The sequence below is a fragment of the Artemia sp. Qi Xiang Cuo genome, chromosome 20 (genome assembly GCF_049724085.1).
Source record: "Artemia sp. Qi Xiang Cuo chromosome 20, ASM4972408v1, whole genome shotgun sequence".
Taxonomy (NCBI): Eukaryota; Metazoa; Arthropoda; class Branchiopoda; order Anostraca; family Artemiidae; genus Artemia; species Artemia sp. Qi Xiang Cuo.
The window spans coordinates 22224541-22251389 of NC_142813.1; the positions used below are offsets into that span (position 1 = coordinate 22224541).

A 26849-nucleotide genomic window follows, 5' to 3' on the forward strand; every position below is an offset into this window, starting at 1 on the left:
TGAAGCTTCGAAATATATGTATATGTTGACAGTTGATTTTGTATGGACTAGGTGCATCTTTAGGAGCGAATGCGCTACCAGCAGCATTACTGCCTCTGATACTAGGAATCTCAATATATAATTTTTAGATAATAAATCCATTGGGTATCTCAGACATTTCAATGAATAGCTTTTCCCCATATTCAGGGTAAAAATAATGTTCTGTGCCACCAAATGGGAGAAAAGGCCCCTTTGTTGTGGCATTAATTTATAAAACGTTTTCCACAAAATAAATTTTTCAAAGAAAAGTAAAGAACTCCATTAAACAAAAAATGAACAAAAATAAAATCAAATAATCTAGCAAGTGTGAAACTACCACAAATCAGCATCGATAAATAAAGGAAACCAAAAACGAACATAAATTACAATAAATAACGGAGTCAAACTAGAAAAGAGCAGAAATTAACATAAGTTGGGCGCAAAACCCTTATACCTTCTAAAGGTCAGAACCAAATTTACACTTTATTTAAAAAATGTAAATGTTCTTACTCTTATAACTTTAATAACACAAATAATATTAACATTTTGATTACTAAATATCAGTATATGTATATTAAAACTGACAATGCACATTCATTTGTATTTTTTCAGTAAAGTGCAAATTTTGTTCTTCACAGATCGTGAAACCATTACCACAGATCAGCATCGATAAATAAATGAAACTCAAAACGAACAAAAATTACAATAAATAACCGAGTCAAACTCAAAACGAGCAGAAATTAACATAATTTGGGCTCAAAACCCCTATGCCTTCCCAAGGCCAAAACATAATTTGCACTACTGAAAAAAATACAAATGAATGTGGATTGTCAGTTTAATATACATATACTGATATTTAGTATCATAATATTATTTGATTTATTAAAGTTATAAAAGTAAAAACATTTATATTAAAAAAAAATTAATTTCATTCATTGACGTGACATTCCCCACAAGATATTTGCAGCTTTGTCACATAACTAGAATCTGAGGGTATGTTGCCGCCAGAATCTTTGAGAATTCGCACTAAAATTTATTAGATGCACTTAGAGAGGCAGAGAGGCTTTTAAATCGTCCATTAAACATATATCTGCCATCTTAGGTCGGCACAATGCAATAACGTGATATCCTCGTTTTTTGAAGATGGAGAGCTCAAAACCTTCAGTTGAAGGTTATAGACCATGGCAAATTGATTGGCTATCTTAGAATTTGAATTCCCCGGTATTGTGACCATCTTGTGTTAAAAATAGATGTTTTGTGGCACAAAATGACACTTCGTTTTGTTTGATTTCTTTTTGTTATTTAAAAAGTTCTTCATTTGCTGGCAAAGAATCAAATTAATCACTGCACTATTCATCTAATTCGTAGCTGACGGTTAATGAACAAAAACGGAACCAATTGTGGTACTCATACTTTATAGTCGTGTCTCTATATGAGGAGGTTCAAAACCCCCTGTCTAGGGTTTTAAACCATGCCAAGTCGATTGGCTATCTTGGAATTTCTATTCCCTTGTATATTGATCCTCTTTGGCCAAAAATTGATTTTATGTGGCACAAAATAGCAGGAAACGCGCCTTTGTTGCGAGTTTTCAAGATGTGGACCTGAAACAGTTTTGTTTAGTATTTTAGATCATGGCGGAAAATTGATTGGCTATCTTAGAATTTCTGCTCTTTGCATTTTGACCCTCTTCAGCAAAAACAGAAGTTTAGTGACACAAAATGACAGAAAACGCCACTTTGCTGTGGGACGTTCTGCTTTGTTACTTAAAAACGCCACTAGATATTGTAATTTCCATTCAATTGAGTCGTCTCCCAACATTCCACGGCCATTGTTTCGATACAATCACCCCCAAGGTGTAAAAAAAGGAGAAATCAGTGTTTCCCATGCGAAAAAAGCAATTTTTCTTGTTGTTTAAGGTGGGGGAATTGAATTCTCTCTTACAGGGTTTTCGACCATGATGATTCTGAAAATGCACTTTTCATTTCGATCCACACCGCTTTTCAGAGTTTCCATACTCTTTCGAAATTCTTATTATTTTGTTTCATAGTAATCTTTTACTATAAAGATTAATCAGAGTAATCGTCGTTTTTTCTTGAATCAGCTTTAAATGGCAAGATAGGAAAGTGACAATTTTTACTAAAGTTTAGTCTAAAAATATGAAATATGAACAAAAGATAATTAGGGCTTATTAGAGTATCGTTGTGGTCACGCATAAAGGCTAATTCTGACATTTGTGCACTTCTGGCAGGATGGTCAAAAATCTTTTGACCAAAAAGCTGTTCTCAAAGGGAGGATCAAAATGTGTTGCAGCTTAAGGATTTTGACAGTTATCAGAGAAATAAAAAAAATGTCTGTTACTACCTTTAGACTCGACTGCGATGGCATAGTTCTTGAGTTACTTTTGGTGGAAAACATGGCTCGAGGCTGATTTTTCCTTGGGAATCCCCCTCCCCCCGCATGTAAAATTGAGCTGCCAAAGAGGGGTTGGGCCTGAGTTATCTTAACAGGGTAAGATAAACATTAAAGAAGATAATTTGGAAATACGAAATTGGTGGTTGCTGTGTAAGGGTTGCCCTATGATGGAAATGCAACGAGATACAGGCTGGGACTAAGAATTACGAGTAATGGCTTCCCGTGCACTTGGTCTGGCATTGATATCTATAGTACATTATATCAGTTCAACTCTTGCGATCCTGAACGCGTCCACTCTGGTTATACCAGAAGGCTCCCATCCGAAATGCATTTAAAGGCCCTTTTTTCAATGTAATTTAAATAACCTTGAGTCAAAATCCAAGTCAGAACGAAGCAAATTCAAAATGGACGGAACTTCTTGTCTATAATCAACAAGCAATTTATTCTCTTTAAACTTTGTCTTACCCTGCTATGATAGCTCAACCCTCAAAAACACGAAAAAAAGAATTGAAAGAAATAAAATTATAAAATAAATACTATAGAATATTCTATACCATATATCCTACCCATATTCTTGAAAACAAGTAGGATTTTGTGTATGCCGGAGTACGTAGTTTCTCGAGTTCAACATTGTTCAACTCGAGAAGCATAAAATCCTTGATTGACTAATTGGAGTCGAAATAAAAGGGATATCTTTTTAAAATTAAAAAAAAAATGGAAGCTTGGAACAGCATTTTCTCTATCTAACAGAAATCTGACAATAGTTAAGAAGACGTGGTATTAGTGGTGTACAGTTTGAAATAAATTAATGTCGGTGAAACCTTTTCAAACCAATTTCTTGCAATTTCAATTTCTCTTCTGAAATACAAGTGTGACGCTAAATTCAAGGAAACCCCGCGTCATTCAAAAAATTGTTATTGTTTTTTTTTTTTTTTTTTTTTTTTTTTTTTTTTTTTTTTATCGACAGATGTGTCTGGCGTGGCTCGGGGATTACTTTTTCTTTGGCTGCCCTATTTTGTAAGTGGGAGGAATTCCTCGACGGGTAATTGTCTACGGGAGGATTTTCCTAGGGGAGGGAGAATCAGCCGGACATCGGAAAATATAGTTGTGTTCTGTGGTTGTTCTCCATTTTTTTTTTCTTTTGGCAGAAAAATGTTTCTGCATTCTTTCATGGAGGTCAAAAGTTGAGATGAAAATTGCTAGAACACCATGTGTAATTTATTTTTGCTGTCTGTCGCTAGTTATTAATAGCTTATTAAAACTGAGCTTGAAGTTAAAAAAAAACTTCTGATTAACGCAAATGGATCACGAACATCTTCGAGGATATAAATTACTTATCGTGAATTTATTCCCGCTTTTTTAGTTGTCAAACAGTTCGTGGTAACGAACTGTAAGTAATAACCCGGCTCAATAGTAATCCAAACTCTAAAAGACGGAATTTTGATACCAATAGATACATCAGAAGAATCGAATTTTTATGCTGATTTCAAATATATAAGTTTCATCAAATTTAGTTTTACCCATCAAAGTTACGAGCCTGAGGAAGTATGCCTTATTTTCGAAAAAAGGGTGAAACATCCGCTAAAAGTCATAGAATCTTAATGAAAATCACACCATCAAATTCAAGGTATCAGACAACCCCTCTGTAGAGGTTTCAAGGTCTTATCTGCAAAAATGTGGAACTTTGTATTTTTTGCCACAAGAAAGATCACGGATGCTTCTTTATTTGTTTTTCGTTTTTTTTTTCAGGGGTGATCGTATCGACCCAGTGGTCCTATAATATCGCGAGATGGCTCATTCGAGCAGAAAATTAAAAGTTTTAGTGTCCTTTTTAAATGACCAATTTTCTCAGAATGCGGGGCTGAGCCTAGGCAATGAATAGGTACTATTTGTAAGATGAAGATGGCTTTAGTTAAACGATTATTTGCCTGTTATTTCAAGTAAATTAGTTGTCCTGTGTCAATTCTAAATTCTTGGACAACTTTCTTAAGATCATAGGCGGGTGTGCCTTGTTTGCCTCTCATTCCAGGCAGTCTAACGGCCCTATGTCAATTTTAAATTCTTGGTCAAGCTGCTTGAGACTCTACGCAGGCTGGCGACAACAAACAAGTATTTGTCCAAAAAGAGAGTTATACTTAATCTCGACATTTACCCTTGCAGCCATTTAAACATTTGCCTCTCAATTACTTGGACTATCTGTGTTGGCTTTTTCTTTCTACAATTAGCCATGTCTTGCTACCCTATTGCAAAACACTTGATTTTCAATTCAGATTATTGCAAACAAGTGCAGATTAATTTAGTGTTTATAGACTTCTCGAAAGCATTTGACTCTGTGCACCGAGAGGCAATGTGGAAAATTCTCCTAGCGTATGGAATGCCTCCCAAATTATGAATATGATTAAAGCCCTGTATGCTTTGCAGGTTTGTGTATTCCAGACGGAGAATTGACTGTCAGAGTGGTTCCCTGTCGAGTCCGGTGTACGTCAAGGATGTTTACTATCTCCGATATTATTCGCATTACTAATAGTTTTTGTGCTTCGAGCTTGCCACTTTAGAGGAGGCATACAACTAAGCCCTGAGCATCAAATACACGATTGTGATTTTCCTGGCGATATCGCTCTCGCAGCTCACTGTCAAGAGGACGTTCAACATAATCTAAATGAAATAGCAGCAAAAGCTGCCCCTATGGGCCTGAAGATTAATATTGATAAAACGAAAAGTATGTCAAACGGGGTAGCGATAGCTATTACAGCTGGCATTCGATACGAAGGCACTGATATAGAAGAGGTCAGAGAATTTAAGTATATTGGTAGCACAATTACCTAAGATGGGAATTGTGATAGAGAAGTCTTGCTACGCTCAGCATATGCAGGTGGAACATTTTCTCAGCTGAAGAGTATTGGGGGATTTAGAAACTACTCTCAGAAGTTGAAATTACGATTGTTTAGGAGTAATGTACTCTCTGTACTTTTATATGGATGCGAGTCCTGAAGTCTTTCAAAGAATACTGAGAAAAGACTACTTGGCTTTGAGATTAATTGCCTGCGTAGAATCATTGCGGTACATTGGACTGATAGAGTAACGAACGCCCAGATAAGAGCTGACGCCGAACAACCACTGGTGACTGACGAGATCAGAATGAGAAGATGGAAGTACTGGGTGCATATGACCTGCTTGAGTGAAGGACGCCTCCCACACGATTTATGGGGCTGAACCTCACCCGGCATTCAAATGAGTGGAAGACAAGGCAGCACACTTGGTCGATCACTGAAGAAAGAGGCGACTATATTCCCAACCACTCTGAACGAACTTTGGTCTTTGGCACAAGATCGGCCAAGTTGGAGGTCAACCGTCGCTGCCCTAGAACTGTTTTCAGCCGTTGCATTGAAGCTCTAGACAATCACATAATTTCTCTCAATCCTTCATCCATTTATGAATCCTGCTATATTGGGTGCTTCTCAGATTCAAAGTGATGTACGAAATTGTCCTTTATTTTCTTCAAAAAGGTTGTTTAGTAACAGTGTTTGAGCTTCATTTGATATCTATCACATCCTTCAAAAATAGGGTGTTTTTGCTCGTGTGTACTTGTAGTATGACGATAAGGACTATATAGTAAATGTTATTGACGATCAATTCTATTTTCTTTGAAGTTTCTTTTAAACTTTCTTTGTTGGCTTTTCATGTTTTTTTTTCTTTTAGCTTGGCGTTATATGTCTTGCTTCTTTTGACAAAATGAGCAGGCTTTTATTCCGAAAAGAAATTGTGGGAGTAGTCAATTAGGAGGCACATGGCATTTCGTGCTTGGCCAATGGGAGATTACTCACGAGTCACCAAGGGGCTCATTACCAACTTGTTAACTGGGTGTATTTTGTTCGAAATATGTATTTACCCCTTTACATACGTGCGCACGTAACTGAAACTGGCTATTTAAACGTCGCTTTCATATTTCCTAATATCCATTTTTCGTTATGTTTTTGACAATTTCTATTGAGATGCTGGGCACTTGGACAGCCTATAGAGTGGAAATTTCTTCCATACAGGTTTGCAACCACATATGGTTGCTATATGAATCGTTGTTTTTTTCTTAATATTTGAGTTAGATTTTTGTTCGTTGATCAGGGTATTGTTGCGTTAGGAATTATTACCCAGAGGCTATCTTTTTCTTTTGTTGTATATCATATGGAGTCTGACGACGAAACTCATGAATATGTATTGGATAGATCCTTAAAAGAATATGCGTCATCTGTTTAAGCCGCCATAAGCACTGATCTTGCATTAATTCCTCATGTCTATGGGAAGACTTCGAAACTCGTTTTTTTTACATAGTTTTCTTTTTCTTTTCTTTTTAAGTGCAGATAACGAATTTCTAGGTATGCTAAACTGTTTGTTATTGGGTAGCGTGATTGTTACATGCCACGAGTATTGTTTGTGGATTACGCCCCACCACAGGGCTACGATATAGAAGCCAATTATTCGGATTGATTGGTAACACACTTTTAGAGTGAGGGTGTGCCAACTCTCAAAAATCTTGTACACCAGATGGGGCGTGCCAAGCTAGATAGAACCGTGTCAACTGTTGGGAGAACTGTGCCACGTGTGGTGGAATTGTTCGGCACACGAGACGCTCTGAGATCCACACCAGGGGTTGGGCAGTGGGTGACCCTTCAATTTAGAGCCACGGAAATGCAGAGGAAATGTTCAGCATTAAGTGACGGGGTCGAGTTGTCTTTAAGAGGGGCAATTATTCTCTATGCATAGAAGTGCTTCCTAATTTGAGGTCATTATGAAGTCTTTTAGCCAAGAATATAGGTGAAAAACTGCTTAAAATATCTGTTTTAAAGTAACCCATAGTATTCTTCAGTAACGTTTGCAGTTTTCAGAGAGAAAGGGAGAAAACGCCTTAATTAAATTTTGCATTGAAGGTTATTATGAAATTTATGGCCACCGTTTTATTCCATGAGGAATTTTTGTTCATGGAGGAATTTGCTGACTACCCCATCCTAAAAGTTTCTGGTTTCTATTATTATTTTTTATTTACTTTTGTATACTTAAGAATTCTCCGTGAGGCAAAATCAAAAGAAAGTCTGCTAAAAAGAACAACCTTTGATCAATTTCACTTTTAAGCCACGAGTTTGCATGAAAATTGATAGCAGATGGTTTATTTCGACCAAGGATAAAAATTGATGATACGTAGGGGTATCGTAGACCTTACCGAATGATACAAGTGGGGCGATTATTGTTCACGATGTATCCACTTTGAAACCCTATTTTTCAGGAAACCGTCTATTCAGAACCCAAACCATGTTTGTTACCGAGATTGTTGAGCTCAGTATAGTTGCCAAATTTCCATATTTTCCTAATGTCTTGACTTCAGCTTGTTGTTATTCATCTAACTTGTGTGACTTCTACATATTATAAAGATTGTGTTTTCTAAAAAAGAAGCTGTAAGGAAAAAAAAAGAATCTAAAAAAGAAGCTGTAAGGAAAAAAGAAGCTGTAAGGAAAAAAAAAGAAGCTAAAAAAGAAGCTGTAAGGAAAAAAGAAGCTGTAAGGAAAAAAAAAGAAGCTAAAAAAGAAGCTGTAAGGAAAAAAGAAGCTGTAAGGAAAAAAGAAGCTGTAAGGAAAAAAAAAGAAGCTAAAAAAGAAGCTGTAAGGAAAAAAGGAGCTGTAAGGAATGGCAAAATAGTCTTCCATGACAAAATATTAGATGGTCAGATTTTGTTTAAGTTATTAGTTGGGTCGGGTCTGAGACCACTAGGCTTTACATAACGTACCAAAAAAAATGAATAAAAAGGCAAAACAACGTGGATAATTTTCAGCCAGTCAATAACGAAAACAAATCAGGTATTTCAGCAAAGGTTTTAACTAAAAAACAATAAAGGAAAAACTGACTTTTGAAAGTAGTCTTAGTGAAAGCAAAAAAGTGCCGAAAATCAAAGCACAAACGAATCGACCAAACAGAAATTGGATTGGGCATAAATTTTGTCCATGGCTACAGATGCAGCCCGTCTGCTTGTCGTTTTGTATTGACACGACGGGGTGCTATCATATCGACAAACCGTCACAAGCACGAAACGTCATAACATCGAACCGTCAGAACCTCGAACCGTCATAACATATAAAAATTTTTTTTTTAAGTTTATATAATAGTAATAGTAATAAGTGTATAATAGTTTAGAAACAATTTTCGGCTTTATATTTGAACATCCGGGGGGTGGGGCTAAAGCATAGCATATATTAAATACGTAACCTAACCTTACCTAGGTACCTTTCCCCCCTAAACCCCAAAAAACTAAAGTTTTAAAATTTTCGATGTTGTGACGGTTCGAGCTTTGGACGGATTTTTGGTCGATGTAATGACGCCTTCCCGACGCGACAAATATTTTACAACAGTATAATATTGGATTAACATGTTAAAAATTGAGAGGCAGTTGTTAGTCTGGACTTGGCCCAGTTAAATAGGAACGGGACCTTAATTAGTGATAAGGGAAGTGTTAGGGATGGGCAAAACGTTTTGAGAATGTTTTGAACCGTTATTAGGTTACAGGAAATGATATAGAAAATAATGAAAAATTTTGTGATAATTTGTAAGCAAAGGAAGATTTATTTTTGCGAGGAAGAGTTAGAGACAGTACTAAAGGATTAACAAATGATCAGGCCACATGTGCTAATACAAAAATGATTGTTTGAAATATGGTGGTTTTCAAGTTAGGGATAAATTACTGAAGACCATGAATATAACTTTTGAAAAAGTGGAAGTGTCTAGCGATTCTAATTAAACCCCTTTAAAAGAAAGGTCATAAGGATTGGGTGTGGTAATTATAGAGACATTATCCTGGTTCTTTAGGGAGCAAATTTCTTAGTGTGACGATGCTTTTTAGACTTAGATCTGCAGTAGATAAATTTTTAAGAGAAGTGCAGTGTGGTTTTAGAAATGGGAGAGGACGTGTTGACCAAATTTTCACTGTCATTTTAATAATTGAGAAATGCCTGAGTCATCAGACCCCTTTAGTTTTTTAGATTTTGAACAAACATTTATTTGACCGATAGAAGGGCAACGTCTTATCTGGTTAATGTCTTATCGTTGTATGGTATACCAGATGAATGCTATTGAATTGGTTAGAGCTTTGTACGAGAAAAATATTGCAGTGGTTAAGGTAGGAAATAAATTTAATAGCTGGTGTCGTATTGAATCAGGAGTAAAGCATGGTTACGTTCTATTCCTATTCATATGAATCATTCGATGGACTTTGCCCTAAAGAACACAGCAAGGGCATACATAAAAATGTTTGCAAATTGAATGAATTTTTGGAGATTTTGAGGGCTCAGGGTGCAAGAATAGGCTTGAAAATTAGTTTTTCAATTAGCTTAAAAGTAAGTTGCTTGGACTAGGAATAAATGTAGGTGAAAAGCTGAATGCTGAGTAGGGAGAAGATCAGTCAAGTGAGCTTCGCTTACCTGGTTATTATTATTAGTAAAAAGGGTGGATGAAGGGAAGATGTTAAAATTAGAATAGCCAATACCCAGTTTTTTTTTTTTTTTTTTTTTTTTTTTTTTTTTTTTTTTTTTTTACTGTTTGAAAAAGGTTTGGAAGAACAGAAGATAAATCTGCATGCCAAGATTAGAATATTGGAAGCTACAGCGATGAGAGTAGTCAAGTCTGGTTCTGAAACGTGAGTGGCTCTGGAGGCGGAGGATTTATTGGATGTTTTTCAGAGGAATTGTCTACGGATCATTTTGGGCATCTATTTGACTCATCGTATTTCAAACAGTAAGCTGTACAAAAAATATGACTCATATCCTACTTTCTAGGGCTATAAGGAGAGAAAGGCGGAGATGGCTAGGACATATTTTTTCAGGTGATGGATGACAAATTGCCAAATATTGTCCTTTTCGGCCATCTATCTAGGGGGAAACAAAAAGCTGGAAGAGCCATGTAAGAAAGGGTTTAAAGAAAATTGGAACTTCTTGGGAGGGTGTAAAGAGGAGTTTTGAATACATTAGGATGGAGGAGTGTGGGTAGCTGGTGATGGTCTCAGGTGGCTTGGTGATGCAGTGAGCTGTTGGTAATAATAGTAAAATATTCATTATTGTCTTGATTAAGTCACTTGTTCGCTTTCGTTAAGGTGATTTCCTAAGGACAGATTTTGGTACTTGTGTCTTATAGCCACCACACTCAAGTTCTGTCGAAAAGTGAAGTCTGGTTAATGCTAATGAAATAAAGCACAATATGATGAAAATATAATACTTTATTAACAAAACTATGAAAACTACAGCAAAGAATTATGAAAGGTGGGCCGCCCAGACCGCATTATATTAAATACTTTACCAAAACTAACCTAACCAAAATACCAACTAAATATTAAATTGAAATATAGCTATATATATATATATATATATATATATATATATATATATATATATATATATATATATATATATATATATATATATTAGTTTCCCACCGAGCCGAAGCTAATATTTTCTGGTATAAAGACCATGAAAACCGATAACTCTCATATTCGCGATACAAGATTTTGAGTGTGGTGGCTATAAGACAAAAGCGCCCAGCTTTTTTTTCATTTTATAGTATATATGTAGTACTGAAAACGGTCTCAGGGGTTGCTGACTTTCAGAAATCACGTAGGCCTACATCAGGAGGTGTGTGCCAAGCACGGCGAAAGTCTGCCAAAACACGGTGGAACTGTGCCAACCTTTTCGGAGACTGCCACGCGTGGCGGAACTGTGTGGCATCCAATATCTACACCAAGTGGTGGAAAGTGGGCGACATCTTAGACGGATTAGTCTTCTCGAAATATCTGCGTTATTTTCCTTATTCACTGCCTGAAAATTATAATTGTTGTTGTTTGTTCTTTTGCTTTCATTTTTTTTCGTTCTTCGTTTTTTTTGGACATTAGTGTTTTTAGAAACAAAAATGGCTTTTCTATTTCAGCTTAGCTTTAATAAATCAAAATTGTAAATCCAAATATTTGGACAGATAATTCCAAATAAAACATTCTAAAGTAAATCGTCTCCATCCATTTAATGAATGTGTTATGGATATGTACTAACTATTAAATTTAGTAATAAATTTTCCTTTGTTTGTTGAAGATAAAGTTATATAGTCCAACCAATTTTTCTCTATATTATGTATAGAATAATTAATGAGCTCACTTAAAACTTGGAGTCTTTTTTAGTTAGCCGAAGAACAAACACGATCGGTGCTTGTAAAATTTATTTTGTTTGTCAAATCAAACAGTTCGTGGCAACGTACTGTAAGTAATGAGTGACTCGGCCCAATAGTAACCAAAACTCTAAAAAACCGAAATTTTGATAACAATAGACACATTAAAATGATTGGCTTTCTATGCTGGTTCCAAATATATATAATTAATCAAGTTTAATGTTACCAATAAAAAGCTACGGCCTGAGAAAATTTGCCTGGTTTTCGAAAAGGAGGGAAAAAATTCCGAAAGTCAAGCCAAGCCATATTAATGAAAATCGCACCATCAGATTCAGCATATCAGAGAAACCTACTATAAAGGTTTCAAGCTCCTATCTACAAAAGTGTGGAATTTTGTATTTTTTGACAGAAGGAAGATCACGGATACGTAGGCTATTTGGTGATATAATTTTAGCTTATTTCATACTGATTTTCACTTCTTTTTTTCTTTTTGTTTAATTTGATGCTCACTACTACCAACAACTGAATAACTGTAGGTGTAGGGTCTTTTTCATTAGAATTGAATTGTCAATTTTTTCCGAATTATTTTGCATTCACTGTACTTAGTACTTTAAAACCGATTTTTCATTTAAATTCTACTCAGACTAACAATTTTGCTTCAATGTTGCCCATTGGTTGTATCTATGGATAAAGAACTTGGTGCTTTTAAAAATAATATTAAGGGGTTTCGAAGGCACAAAAAAGTTGTGTGTTTCCGGTCTCATGCTTCACATCTGATCAGATGTGCAACTCACAACAAATTTCGGTACTTGTCGGCTATTCGAAACACACCCAAGAAGTGAAATTAGGTTAATCCTAATGAAATCATAGAAAACATGATGATAGAACACTATTTTAGAAACAAAATTATGGAAAACCAACCTAACGTAACGTAACCTAATCCCCACCCCCTAATGTTCAAATATATAGCCCAAATTATGCAAGTCAAATGTATTCCGTCTAAGTCAATTAAATATCATAGGCAATGCGCTAGCGCTACCTAAGTAAAGAACGATGTGGGCAAAGTGTTTTTTTTTTTTTCCATACCTGGGCACATCGTATCGAAGGAGTTGTCGTAGAAACTTGAAAAAGGGCAAATTCGACTGGAAATTGGGGGAGCTAGTGCCCTTTTTAATAGTCGAAAGTGTCTGGAGGTCAAAAAGTCCCCCCCACGTCCTGAATTTGCCCCGGTAGATCCATCAAAATTGCGAGATATTGACATTATTCAGCATTGATGATTTCCAGATGAATTATGTATTTTTAACGAGGAAACTCTCCCACAACCCTCTTGGCATGGGTGTTATGCCCTGAGGGCATATAAGAACGATGTTGGCACAATGTACTGTTTATTATTTTTTTTTCCTTTAGAGCAGGACACTTCATTTGGAAGGGGTCGTTGTAGAAAATTCAAAAGATGCTCATTTATTTGAACTTATAGAGTTCTAGGGCCCTTTTTAATAGTCGAAAGTGATTGGAGGGCAACTAGCCCCCCCCCCTAGTCCATCTTTCATCCAAACACATCCAATCAAAAATTTTGAGATAGCCATTTTGTTCAGTGTAGTTGATTTCCTGATAGAGAATATGTTTCGGAGGAGGACACTCTCCAACAACCCTCAGGGCAAGGGTTTTAAGTTTTGCCCTGGGGGCATATAAGGTTTTTATAGAAGGTGTTGTCGTAGAAACTTCAAGACAGGCTCATTCGATTGGAAATTCAAAGGGCTAGTGCCCTTTTTAATAGTTGAAAGTGATTGGAGGGCAACTAGCCCCCCCCTCCAAGCCCATCATTCCCCCAAACGCATCCAATCAAAATTTTGAGATAGCCATTTTGTTCAGCGTAGTTGATTTCCAGATAGAAAATATGTTTTGAAGGAGTACACTCTCCCACAGCAGTCAAGGCAAGGTTTTTAAGTTTTTCCCCGTGGGCACAAAATGTTGTTAAAGAAGGCGTTTTTGAAAAAACTTCAAAAAAAGCTCATTCGATTGGAAATTGTACGGGTTAGTGCTCTTTTTAATAGTCGAAAGTTATTGGAGGGCAACTAGCCCCCCCCACGCAAATCATTCCCCCAAACCCATTCAATAAAAATTTTGAGATAGCCATTTTGTTCAGCGTAGTCGATTTTCAGATAAAAAATATATTTATGAGGAGGACACTCCCCCACAACCCTCAGGGCAAGTATTATAAGTTATGCCCTTGGGGTATACGAGGTTTTATTGAAATCTTTGTCGTAGAAACTTGGAAAAGGGCTCATTTGATTTGAAATTCAAAGAGCTAGCAACCTTTTTTATAGTCGAAAGTGATTTGAGGGCAACTAACCCCCCTCTCACGCCTACCTTTTCCCCAAACACATCTAATAAAGATTTTTAGATATCCATTTTATTCAACGCTGTTGAAGTTTTGGAAATTAGATCTTTAAGGATGACAACCCCTCATCCCAGAGCCCTCAGGGCAAGGGTTAGTTAGTTATGCCCTGGGGGCATATAAAGTTTTTATTGAAAGCGTTGTCGTAGAAACTTCAAAAGGGCTCATTCAATTGGAAATTGAAAGGGGTAGTGCCTTTTTTAATAGTTGAAAGTGATTGGATAGAGACTAACGCCCCTCTCAATTTTCTCAAACACATCCAATCAAAATTTTAAGATCTGTTTTGTTCAACGGAGTTGAAAGCTCTGGAAATTAGGTCTTTTAGAATGATAACCCCCTCAGAGCCCTCAGTGCAAGGGTTGTAAGTTACGCCCTGGGGGTATATAAAGTTTTTATTGAAAGCGTTGTCGTAGAAACTTTAAAAGGGCTCATTCAGTTGGAAATTGAAAGGGCTAGTGCCTTTTTTAATAGTTGAAACTGATAAGATAGTGACTAACGCCCTATCACGCTCACCATTTTTCAATACACTTCCAATCAAAATTTTGAGATATCCATTTTGTTCAACGTAGTTGCACGTTCTGGAAATTAGGTCTTTTTGGATGATAACTCCCCTCAGAACCCTCAGTGCAAGGGTTGTAAGTTATGCCCTGGGGGCATATAAGGTGTATATAAAAAGTTGTTGTATAAATGATGGGCAGCGCGATCGCGCTGCTTAAGTAAAGAATGGGGACACTCGAGAACGAGGCAAGAAACGGGGACTAAGTAAAGAGGAGGACACTTCCCCACAACCCTCAGGGCAAGGGTTTTAAGTTATGCCCTGGGGGCATATAAGAACGATGTTGGCACAATCTATTATTTATTACTTTTTTTCCTTTAAAGCAGGGCACTTTGTATCGAAGAAGTTGTCGTAGAAGCTTCGAAAAAGGCTCATTCAATTGGAAAAGGGAGTGGCTTGTGCCCTTTTTAATAGTCGAAGGTGATTGGAAGGTGACTAACACCCCATCCATACCCACCACTTCCCGAAACACACCCAATCAAAATTTTGAGATACCCGTTTTGCTCATCGTAGTTGATTTCCACATAGAAATTATGTTTATGAGGACAGTCCTCTACAGCCCTTAGGGAATGGGTTATAAGTTATGCCCAGGGGGCATATACGGTTTTCTATAGAAGGCGTTGTCGTAGAAATTTCAAAAAAGGTTCATTCGATTGGAAATTTAAAGGGCTAGTGCCCTTTTTAATAGTCGAAAGTGATTAGAGGGCAACTAACCCGCCTCTCACGCCCACCCTTCCCCCAAACACATCTAATCAAAACTTAGCCATTTTATTCAACGTAGTTATAAGTTCTGGAAATTAGGTCTTTGAGGATGACACCCCCCCCCACACACACACACACACAACTCTCAGAATAAGAGCTTTCAGTTATGCTTATGTTTCATATGAGGTTCTTATAGGCCGCTGACTCGTAGAAACCTTGAAAAGAGCTCTTTCACTTGAAAATCAAACTGGCTAATGTCCTTTATGACAGGCGAAAGTGATTGGAAAGCAACTAACATCCCTTCCACGCCCACCTTTCCCCAAACACATCCAATAAAGATTTTGAGATAGCCATTTTGTTCCACGCAGTTCAAAGTTCAGGAAATTATACCTTTGAGCAGGACACTCCCGCCACAGTCTTCAGGGCAAGGGTTATAAGTTATGCCCTGGGGGCATATAAGGTTTTTATTGAAGTCTTTGTTGTAGAAACTTGAAAAAGGGCTCATTCGATCGGAAATTCAAAGGGCTAGTGCCCTTTTTAATAGTCGAAAGTGATTTGAGGGCAACTAACCCCCCTCTCACGTCCATCTTTTCTCCAAACTCATCCAATCAATATTTTAGAAATTACAATAATTAACCGAGTCAAACTCAAAACGAGCAGAAATTAACATAAGTTGGGCGCAAAACCCCTATGCCTTCCCAAGGCCAGAAAAAAATTTTCACTTTACTGAAAAAATATAAATGAATGTGCATTGTCAGTTTAATATACATATACTGAAATTTAGTAATCAAAATTTTAATATTATTTGATTTATTGAAGTTATAAAAGTAAAAACATTTTCATTTTTTCTGTAAAGTGCAAATTTTGTTCTGGCCTTGGGAAGGCATAGGGTTTTTGCGCCCAAGTTATGTTATTTTCTGCTCGTTTTGAGTTTGACTCGGTTAATTATTGTAGTACCTGTTCGTTTTGGGTTTCATTTATTATGGGTCCAGAGAACAATTGTTTCATTTTGATGACATTGGTACTTTAAAGTGAGCTGGACGAACCCCAGTTAATAAAAAAAATTTTGTGGAACGCTTTTAAGGAACCATTTGCTTTAGGGCTGTCAAATATAATACACAATAAATATGCCGCCTGACATATGCGTAGAGATTGTTTTTAGGTGGGGAAATTTGGCAAATATTTGGAAAAAAAGTGGAAACAAGTGAATTTTGCAGAAATTACAATTTATGTAACAAATTTCAGTGGTAAAAGTAGGATTTCAGGGGACCACTGGCCCAAACCTTTCGATAATCACGGCTCCTATGGAATTGCTCAAATCTAGATTGGCTTTGGTTTATCCATAAGCAGAAATGTGGTTTAAATGAACCATCCTCTTGAAATAATTCATAAACCCCACTCCCCTTACTCCAACTAAAAGTGAATGTGGTCTATTTTTCACGTTTTGAAATTCCTATGCTTATTCCTATGATTTTATGATTGATTCTTATGATTTCTGATTTCCCACTACGCCCATAAACTAATAAATCTGATTAAATGTACCAGCCTAAAATGGCTTAGTAGAACCACGTTTCATCTTTGTTTTAAAATTTTCGCGTGGAAAACAACCTTGTCAGTTCCTCCTTCCCAGTCCTCTAAAGACAAATGTAAAAAATGTGTTTTATGATTTCAGATAGGGAGGATCAGTCCATTCTATGTACTGGCGAATCTGGAGCTGGCAAGACGGAAAATACAAAGAAAGTAATTCAGTATCTGGCCTATGTTGCAGCATCAAAGCCGAAATCTACTTCAACATCTCATACGGTATGTGTTTCTATTAATTTGTTAATATTCTCTCTATCTTCTACTATATTCGATGAAGGATCTGAAACAGATAACATTTGGTTTTATTTATGTGATGCGAACTTAAAGCAAAATCATCACAATGACGCTCATTTAGGGGGCAACTGTTTGATGGTGGATGAGGTTGATAGCGGAACTTTTTATCTTAGACTTGATTTTGTCATCATCGACATTAACTGGATAACGGTTGCGCTCCTTGTTTCTTGACGAAACTTTACCCAAACGAGATGTTTTGACACCATCATTTTTAAAGTTTTATCGCCATACACTGTACATAACCCTTTTTTTGAATTCATACTATATTCTCACCTTCATTTGATTTAAAAATATTACTCCAATGCTTGTTTTGTTTCGCCATATTTCATTTGATGTTAAACAGATACTATTCAGGTGATAGTTTGTAACTGAATGCAACTGAACTGAGTTCTGGTAGAAGACCTTAACAGGTCAAAGATGTAAATATGCATAATAATCAAGCAAAATCATTTATCTGTGAGATCCGCAATATATTTATGTGGCAGCCTTATATACGTGGAAACTTCGAGGTTCGGAATGTTTGAGAGGTCATGGGCCCTCTAATTAAACTGATTTAAAATCTCTGTATGACTCTGATTTCATCATGATGCAACGTGTCCATTTTTTTTTAAACGTACCTCTGAAACCCCAGTTGTATCTGTACATTTGTGGAGCTTGGAGCCCTTGCTCATGGGGTTGCGCGGATCATATCGTACCCCGAGGCGCATTATTTAGACCTTTCAACCGTTCTGATTTAAATAACTATGTTTAAATCTTAATCTGATCCCGTCAGAGGCTGCAGGAACACATGGGGTGTTAAAGGAGTGGTAGCTTGCTCTCATATCGGTTTTAGCCCTTAAAAACACTAGAACTCTGACTTACCCTTAAAAAGAGCACCAGACTATAGAACTTATTAACTTCTTATAGTGATCGCTCCTGTATAGTTCTCCACTAAAATAAGCATGTTCTAAAAATGTGTATTTTACTTTTCATTTCTCTGTGTTTAGATTTAAAAAAGAAAAGAAAAAAAAAACAAATACCCCAGACTCTTCTAAAATACTCATTTTCTAGATTTACACTGCGGTGCCCTTTGCCACCGTAGAAGTATTTCGTTTCTACAAATTGCACTGGCAGCCTGAACATTCTTCAGAACAATCCTTTTATAAAGTTAAATACACCAAGAAATTTCGTCTGATTTCGCTACAGAATTGATTTTGTAGTGCCTAAACCTCTTATTTATCACTTTATTTATATCCATCCAATTATTTGTATTCAGTTAAGAAATTACCAGCTTATTTTATATGCGTCAATGAATATAATAAATGAATAAGCGTAAACGTTATTCTAGCTTCTTACGACGGAAATATTTCCGTTTTTTTTTCATGATTTTATAGACACTAAAACTTTATGGATAGCATGATACGCCACCACTATTCAGTCATCACGGTTTATATTGTGCTTTTAAGGAAAATTATTTTTGTTCTTAAAATTGCTATTTGGCACATCTGTTTAGTTGGACTATAAATCGTCGTTGGTTTGTTGATGTATATTCAATAGTATTTCGTTACTAATGTATTTTTAATTTCTCTTCCTTTTTTCAACTGCTTACTTTTATTAGTACTTTTTTAAAGTGACACGTAGGGATGCACAATTGATAGGCTACTTGAATTGGTTAATTCAGCAATTAATTGGTCATTTTCAAACGAATACAATTCAATTATTGATTTCTTAACTTTTTTTCCATCAATTTCAGTTTGGTCACGGCAACTGTCAGTTAAATTACAAATATATTTCTATCCGTGGCCAAAATATACTATAAACATGAACAGCAACAATGTCAAAAATTGCACTTAAAAAACACAGGATTCAAAAAGTTTTTTTGCTGCTAATCGTGTCCTGTAGAACCAAAGTTTCCCCAGCAATTGGAAACACCTTCTCGACGCCGGGATGCTCTGTCTTTTTCATCCTAAAAAAAATTGGATATTTGTCTGTTTTTCCTTCCCAGTAGACCAATGAAGTTATTTCCTTGTCACATAGCTACGCATTTAAAAATTAAATGGATTACCATTCGATTTAAAATACAAAAAGCGAGGCCACTATGATGGCCAGGGCACACAGTCGTTTTAAGGAGCCATATCATTCCCTTCTCTGGTTTTTACCGTCACGGATTCAAAAGCAGCTTGTAAGTAAGAACGTATTCTTCTGCTTTAACTATTCTATAGCATCCGAGCCGGAAAAACATCATGTATTGTTGCAAGGAGGAAGTTCTTATCGTGATTTCAACTTGACCTTCTTCTGTTCATGGCTACTTTAACAGAATTAACTAGATTTTGAATAAGTGTGTTGCGTGGACAGCTCTCTGAATCTGGTCCAAACTAGCTCATCAGATCCATGGTTGATGGGATAAATGTAGATGATTTGACAATTCTTTCGGATTAAAGTCTAATTGACAGTTCATCAATGGGCTCAAGCAATGACACTAGCTCTTGCAGCAGCAGCCGTTTGGAGTTGGTTTTACCCGCCCCTTTGACATGCTTTTTGAAGAATAACGGGAACCTCAGATTGGAACGGTCGGTCGCTAGCTGTGAGTTTCAGTGTGTTCAATACTGGCTAAGACGAAACCGTGCTCATGAAGAGGGCGAGAAGAAGCTATCTGAATGCTTCTAACGAAGCTGACAAGACCTTGGCCGCGCCGTAAGTAATGCCGGCAGCGTCTTTGAATGTGTTCTCTATATCAAGGTGTAATGTACGATCAAAGTAACTAAGCTTTATTGGTCCTCCTAGGTAATCGATTTCAGTGAGTTCTTACTAAGTAGCAAGCCACAACATAATATTTTTTCGTCACATCTTTCGGTTAATTGTTTTCATCTGGCACATTTGAGAAATTGATGTCACGAATCGGGCAATTACCATCACAATTATTTTTATCTTTAAGAGTCGGATACGATTCGTTTGCAATAAAATTGAAAAGCGCAGAATTAATTGCAATCCTGCAGTTATTCGATTAATCAGCGCATCCCCGGTGACACGTCATGTCTATGTTATAGTGTGAAAATTCTTGAGTACCAGTTCAAATTTTCCCTAGTGAGGGAGGGGGGACAGCGGTTTGAAAATTAGGTTCCTTTACAGACAAGTATCTAATTCTGATTTTTCATAGATTGAATCCCTTGCCTTGCAGTAAGATTAAATGTTTGCGTTTTATATTATGTAATGCCATTTAAATGTACCGATACTGTGTTAATATTAAGCTTAGTCACCATAGATGGGATTAGTTTGGATCTGTTTTGTGAAAAAGGAGGTATTTATTAAAACTTTAGTGATGCGATGTTTTTTAAACTAACCCTACTATAATTTTAGATCAAAATAAGCTCCACAATTTTCTTGTTGATAATCTATAAACTGTCTTAAGAAGTGTAAAACCTTAGATAGCTCCGATATTTTGGAAGAAAAAAAAGCCTAGAAGATTTCTTTTCTATCGGTTCGCTTAATTCCATCTTCTTTTCGTCCAATTATAAATTTGGAAAATAAAACGTGGGTAAAACAACGAATAAGAAGAAACCATTTAAGACCAGTCCTTGGCCACTAGTACGAATTTCAAAAATATTTTCTTATCTTCGAAGGGCAAAATTGAAGAAAACTGAATTTTCTGAAATTCTTCTCTTTCTTTCACTATTTTCATGAATTTTTGAACCTTGGAGGGAATGTGGGTTAAGGGGGGAGATGGGCGTGAAACATGATTCTCTCCAAGTCTCTGGCGTGATGACCAAACGGGTTTGTTAAAAGCTGTATAATCCAATCTGTCATGTTTTATATTCGGCTAAAATCCGGGATAAACATAGAACATAGGGAGGCATGCACTACGACTGATAGAAAAAACTATGTACTTGATTTATTCCTCTCTATGCCCCCGAGGAAATGTATGCATACGTGCCTGATAGTGGATATCGAACAGGATTAATGTTGTATGCCAAACTGTTTGATTATGTGTAGTTTCTTTTTAGCTAATTAATTGCATGGCTATTAGTTATTAACTGCATGTTTTTATCGTTCACAGAGTCATCACGATGTCCTTGATTTTGTAAGTAGATATTGCAATTAAACTCTTATGCAGTAGGCTTTATGTTTTATTCGTCTTGCAGTCAAAATTTTGCTTTCTTGCTTCGGTCACGTGTTCAAGCACTTTCTTCCGTCCTCAGTATTTTTCTTCTTCACCTTTGTCCTGTTATGCACACGCCTTTTATCTATACGGAGGACGTGGGGATTCATATTGACCTGACTTTATTTTGGGCCGGATTTCATAGGCCTAAGGTAATCTGACCCCCATGACTGTGAATGATAAATGAAATGGTAATTAAAATATCTGAAACCGTTTGCCCCACAGAGCGAAAACTTAGGGGGAGGGGGAATTTTTCGCACTTATAAAATTTATTCAGTTTAGAGCAAGTTTAGTGCTTCATAAGATTGTGTTTGAGGTAAGAATAGTTACAATTTTGCGCATGTTGCGAAAAAACCGTTAAAAATCACTGAATTCTGAATATTTTAATGTCAAAACATGCTTATAGTGGGTGGATTAGACCAGACATATACAAAGTAATTCGTAGGGGGGAGTGGAGGGGTAAAAAGTCTTAATTTTTTTTATATTATTATGGTTAAATAGCAAAAATTTGTGATATGAGAGGAGGGGCAGGCCTAAAACCCCATCCCTAATGCTAGTTAATCCCTAATGTGCCGGGATCAGGCTCCTCTTCTATAGATTTTAGCTTTGTGCGTCTCAGCCGTCTGAAAAGAAAGAATGAATATTCTGTATAATTTAATTACTTATTTATGTATATTTGTATATTTATATTATTGTATTTGTATATAGTATATTATGTATATCTATGTATATTATAGTGTGTAATAATTTGTTTGTTTTTTAAATACTACAACTGCTGACAACCCGTAACAGCACCATGTTGTTTGAGGTCAAAACAGGTGTATACATTCCGCCTTACCCTGTTTATAGCTTCACTCTTTACTCCCTCCAATAGATAGATAGATAAATTGTATTTCATACAAATATAAACAACACAAATAATTAAATAAAGTCAACAGGGAGCTAAAATCGAAAGGAAGGCTAACAATTATTACAATGAGTTCAAGTACACCAAAAATAAAGATAAAGAAGATAAACCAAAAAAACATCATAACATATAGAAAGAGAAGGACAAAGGAGGCTACCCCAGGACGGCAAAATCTAAAAAGTTCCTACTTTTTTCTTATGACCTTATCCAACTTCATTTGAGACCGTCCTGCTTTTCGTTTGACCCCAGTCTGAATGCCAAAAATCGACTTTTGACAATATTCTATTTTTTCCGTTATGTGATTTGCAATCCTGTGTTGGTAAGAGCAGATATTTTGTCCTGGTGCCGCTGATTTTTTGGATTGGAACGGGGTTCAGCGGGATTCCGTAAGCTCAGCCAGAGTCGACTCGGATCTTAATGGGTACGTGGAGAAATATGGGAAAGGTAAACAGGAAGGGTGCGCAAAAGCACAGGGTGGCTGGCCCCCAGCCCCCCATCCTACTGCATCTTTTTTATATCACAGCCATAGGAAGCGGGATTCACACATTTCTTGCATAGACTATTGTTTGGTATAAGCTCATTCCTGCGAGTTGAATTGAAATGGAACTGAAACTTCATTGACTTCACTTAATTGAAACTTCATCAAAAAAAAACAAAAAAAAACAACAGTACCCAATTTAATCATTTGATAAGTAGCTGCCAAGAAGAACAGGAAGAAACAAAGCTCTGAGGACAATACGACTACAACAATCTATCAACAAATTCAAGCAAATAACTCAATATATATATATATATATATATATATATATATATATATATATATATATATATATATATATAAATAAACAAAGACTACTAACTATCCCTATGCAATTCCTCTGTGAAGGATCCAGAAAATCTCTCAAATTTCGAAGCACCTACGTTTCAGAGTTATAATTGACTACTGTGGATACCGTACTGCTAGTATCCTAATCTTAATTCTAAAACTATTAAATAAAGCAGACAATTTTTTCAACTGAAAGTAAGGAGCAACATCAAAACTAAAGACGAACAGAAATTATTCTGTATATGAGTGGGGCTGCCACACTTTCAACCCTCGCCTTTTACGCTAAAGTTTGAATTTTTTGTCACAGTTCCTTAAGAAAGACTGCTTAAACATAAGGCCCGTTGAATTTGAATGGGAAGCATTTAGAAAAAAATTTAAGACTTTAGCGTAAATGTTGAGGGCAGAAGGGGGAGTCCCCCTCATTTGCGGAATAATTTCCGTTCGTTTTAAGGTTTAACGTTGCTCCTAACTTTCAGTCGAATTTTTTTTTTTTTTAATTTCCGACCGTTTTCAAATCTTGCCAGGAATTCCCCTTCCCCACCACCTTTACAATTCTCCTGGAAAATATCCACCGGAAACTTTCCTCCCCACGGAAAGCTCTCCCCTCCCTTCTCCCCGTAGAAAATTACCCCGAAAAATGTCCGTAGATTTCCCCTTAACTAATACTATATGTGAACAATATGAGCAAATTGTGTAACTTACAGACCTTTCCCCAGGGACTAAGGAGGATCATGTCGTCACCGAAAGCATAGTTATTCGACCTTCCAGCTATGCTGAATCAAAGGTGTATCTTACAATTTTGATCGGATGTCTTTGGGAAGAATGGGCGTGGGTGGGGGGCTGCCCTCCAATTTTTTTGGTCACTTAAAAAGGACACTTTTGGTTTCTGTTCGAATGACCTCTCTCTCGATCGTTTAGGACCATTGGCTCGATATGATCACCCCTGGAGGAAAAAAAAATAACAACAAACAAACCAATAAACACACTTCCTTGATCTTTCTTCTGGCAAAACAATACAAAATTTCACTTCTTCAAACAGTTCGTGGTAACGAACTGTAAGTAAGGAGCGACCCGGCTCAACAGTATCCGAAACTCTAAAAAACGGAATTTTGATGCCAATAGATACATCAAAAGAATCGGGTTTTTATGCTGGTTTCAAATATATAAGTTTCATCAGGTTTAGCCCTACCCATAAAAAGCTACGCGCCTGAGAAAATTTGCCGGATTTTCGCGCCCCACCCTAAAAAAGTCATAGAACACCCCTTAAAAGTCATAGAACCTTAATGAAAATCACACCATCAGATTTAGCGTATCAGAGAACCCTACTGTAGATGTTTCAAGCTCCTATCTGCAAAAATGTGGAATTTTGTATTTTTTGCCAGTGCCCTTTTTAAGTGAAAAAAAAAAAAAAAAAAAAAAAAAAAATGGAGGGCAACTTTGGAGGGTGACTTTCCCAAAGTCACCCGATCAAAATTTTGAGCTAGCCATTTTGTTCAGCATCGTCGAAAAATATAATAACTATGTCTTTGAGGATGACTTAATCCCCCACAGTCCCCGGGGGAGCATTGGTTATTGGGAAGCATGCAGACGTTTTCAGGGGGGCTTTTGGCTGGTAGTGAGGGGGGGGGTCGGGGGTTACGTGGGAGGAAGTTTTCATGGGGGAAGGAACATTGCTATGAAGGGGATGGCGGATTTTCCAGCATTATTTAAAGAAACGACCCGAAATTATATTTTAAAAATCAAGTTTTTCAACTGAAAGTTAGGAGCAACATCAAAACTTAAAACGAACATAAATTATTTCTTATATGATTGGGTTCGCCCCCTAGTCAATAACTCGCTCTTTACGCTAAAGTATTTTTAGTACTTTCATAAGAGCTATTTATTTTAATTAACGGCCTTTGTGATTAAGGGACCATTTTTAAAGATTTGGGACAAAATTCGAATTCGAATTCATTAATGCGTATGTTACGTATATTTATTACTAATAAAAACGTTCGTAAATAAAATAAAAGAACTTTCGAGGAAGCCATTTAACCCCAAAAAAAGTAAAATTAATATGCAAATTTTGTTTTAATTATTCACGTACGGTGAGCCAAAATCAAAACCATCATTAATTCAAAAACGTTCAGAAACTAAATAAAAAAAACAACAAGTTTTTTTAACCGAAAGTAAGGAGTAACGTTAAAACTTAAAACGAACGGAAATTATTCCGTAAATGAAAGGGGCTGTCCCCTCCTCACGCCTCGCTCTTTACGCTAAAGTTTGACTCTTTCTCACAACTCTGTTTTCCAAAACAATAAAAACTTGAGCGTAAAGAGCGAGGCGTTGAGGAGGGGACAGACCCTTTCATATACGGAATAATTTCTGTTCGTTTTAAGTTTTAATGTTGCTCCTTACTTTCAGTTCAAAAAAACCTCTACAGTAGGGTTTTCTAATATACTGAATCTGATGATGTGATTTTCATTAAGATCGCTTGAATTTTGGGGAGTGTTCCTCCCTTTTTTCAATAATCAGGCACATTTTTATACATTTGGAATCAGCATAAAAATCCAATTCTTTTGATGTATCTTTTTTTTTGTCAAAATAACGCCTTTTAGATTTTTGGTTACTATTGGGCCGAGTCTCCTTGCTGACTTTCGTTACCACGGACTGTTTGATATGTCTATTCTGCAGATTGTTGTCTTTTTTTTTCAAACGCGATAAAAGCCCATTTATCTTGGCAGTAGTAAGCTATCTAGTACTTTCACCAGTTATTGCGTAATATGCCTTACCACGGGCCAGGCATCTATATATTTGAACCCTAGGCCTGAGGCATGGATATGTGTGTGTACTTTCAACGAATTGGGGTTACCAGGGTCATTTGCCTGCCAAGAGGAACGAGTATAACTTGATTGGTGATTAGGATTTGAATATTTTTTGGTTAAATCCGTGGTCATTCATCTATAAGTTGATTAGTAGGTTTTTTTTTTTTTTTAAACTTGGCTAATAGGTTTTTAAACCTATTACTACAAACCCTACATGCATTCCATTTTTAGAACTAGGAGCGTGATGTGTGTGTGATGCTATCAGACTGGTTTCGTTTAATGGATTCATTAATATAAGGACTAATGTTTTTTGAAAAGGGTAATTACTTCTTTAGTTTACGAGATTTGCGAATTCTGTTTTACGAAAAGATATTTGCGTAAAGGTATTGCGACGGTTAAGAATGCCTCACGGGTAATTAAAGAATGAGATGCTTGCATCAACAATACAAAGAATAAGCTCAGATACTTAATAGATTTGACGTTTACAAGAGACATTGATAGAAAGTATTCAATAGCTTAATTGAAAAGTAACGATAGAATGACATTGTGACTTGACCTATCTGTACCTCGCTGATGAGATATGCATGATACATAAGTAACAGTTGACAAATATTTTAAATTTACAAAAAAATGTCTGAAAAGTGTGTTGAGTGGGATGTGTTACAGGAAGGGGTGAGCTGCACAAGGGGTCAGTTAAAGGGGATACAGTTGCACGGGGGTTTTGGTTATACACGGGTTCAGTTACAAGGGGGATTCAGTTGCACGGGGGGTACCCCTTTTTTCGAAAATCGGGCTCCCTGTTTTCAAAATCCCTTTTTCTTCTGAGGCTTGGAGCATTTGGTGGTTAGATATTAAACGTAATGAAATTTATATAATTGCAATCTGCATAAAAACCCAATTCCTGTCAATTGTTATCAAAATTCAATTTTTGACTTTTGGTTACAACTATAAATAAGGCTATCGTGTCTTTCTGAACTTTCTGTGCGAGGCAGGGGTTACTATTTAGTTTAAATAATTCTAGGAGTTATTG

At 36.4% G+C, this 26849-nt stretch overlaps 1 protein-coding gene across 1 annotated transcript in view; it reads left to right on the top strand.

The window, feature by feature from the left end:
* zip (myosin heavy chain 10) overlaps nt 1-26849 on the top strand; it is a 230892-nt gene that overhangs the window by 26405 nt on the left and 177638 nt on the right. Inside the window, exons 3-4 of the mRNA XM_089106054.1 lie at nt 16942-17072; nt 21181-21204. Coding sequence (XP_088962180.1) covers nt 16942-17072; nt 21181-21204 — 155 coding nt within the window. The remainder of the gene's footprint in view (nt 1-16941; nt 17073-21180; nt 21205-26849) is intronic.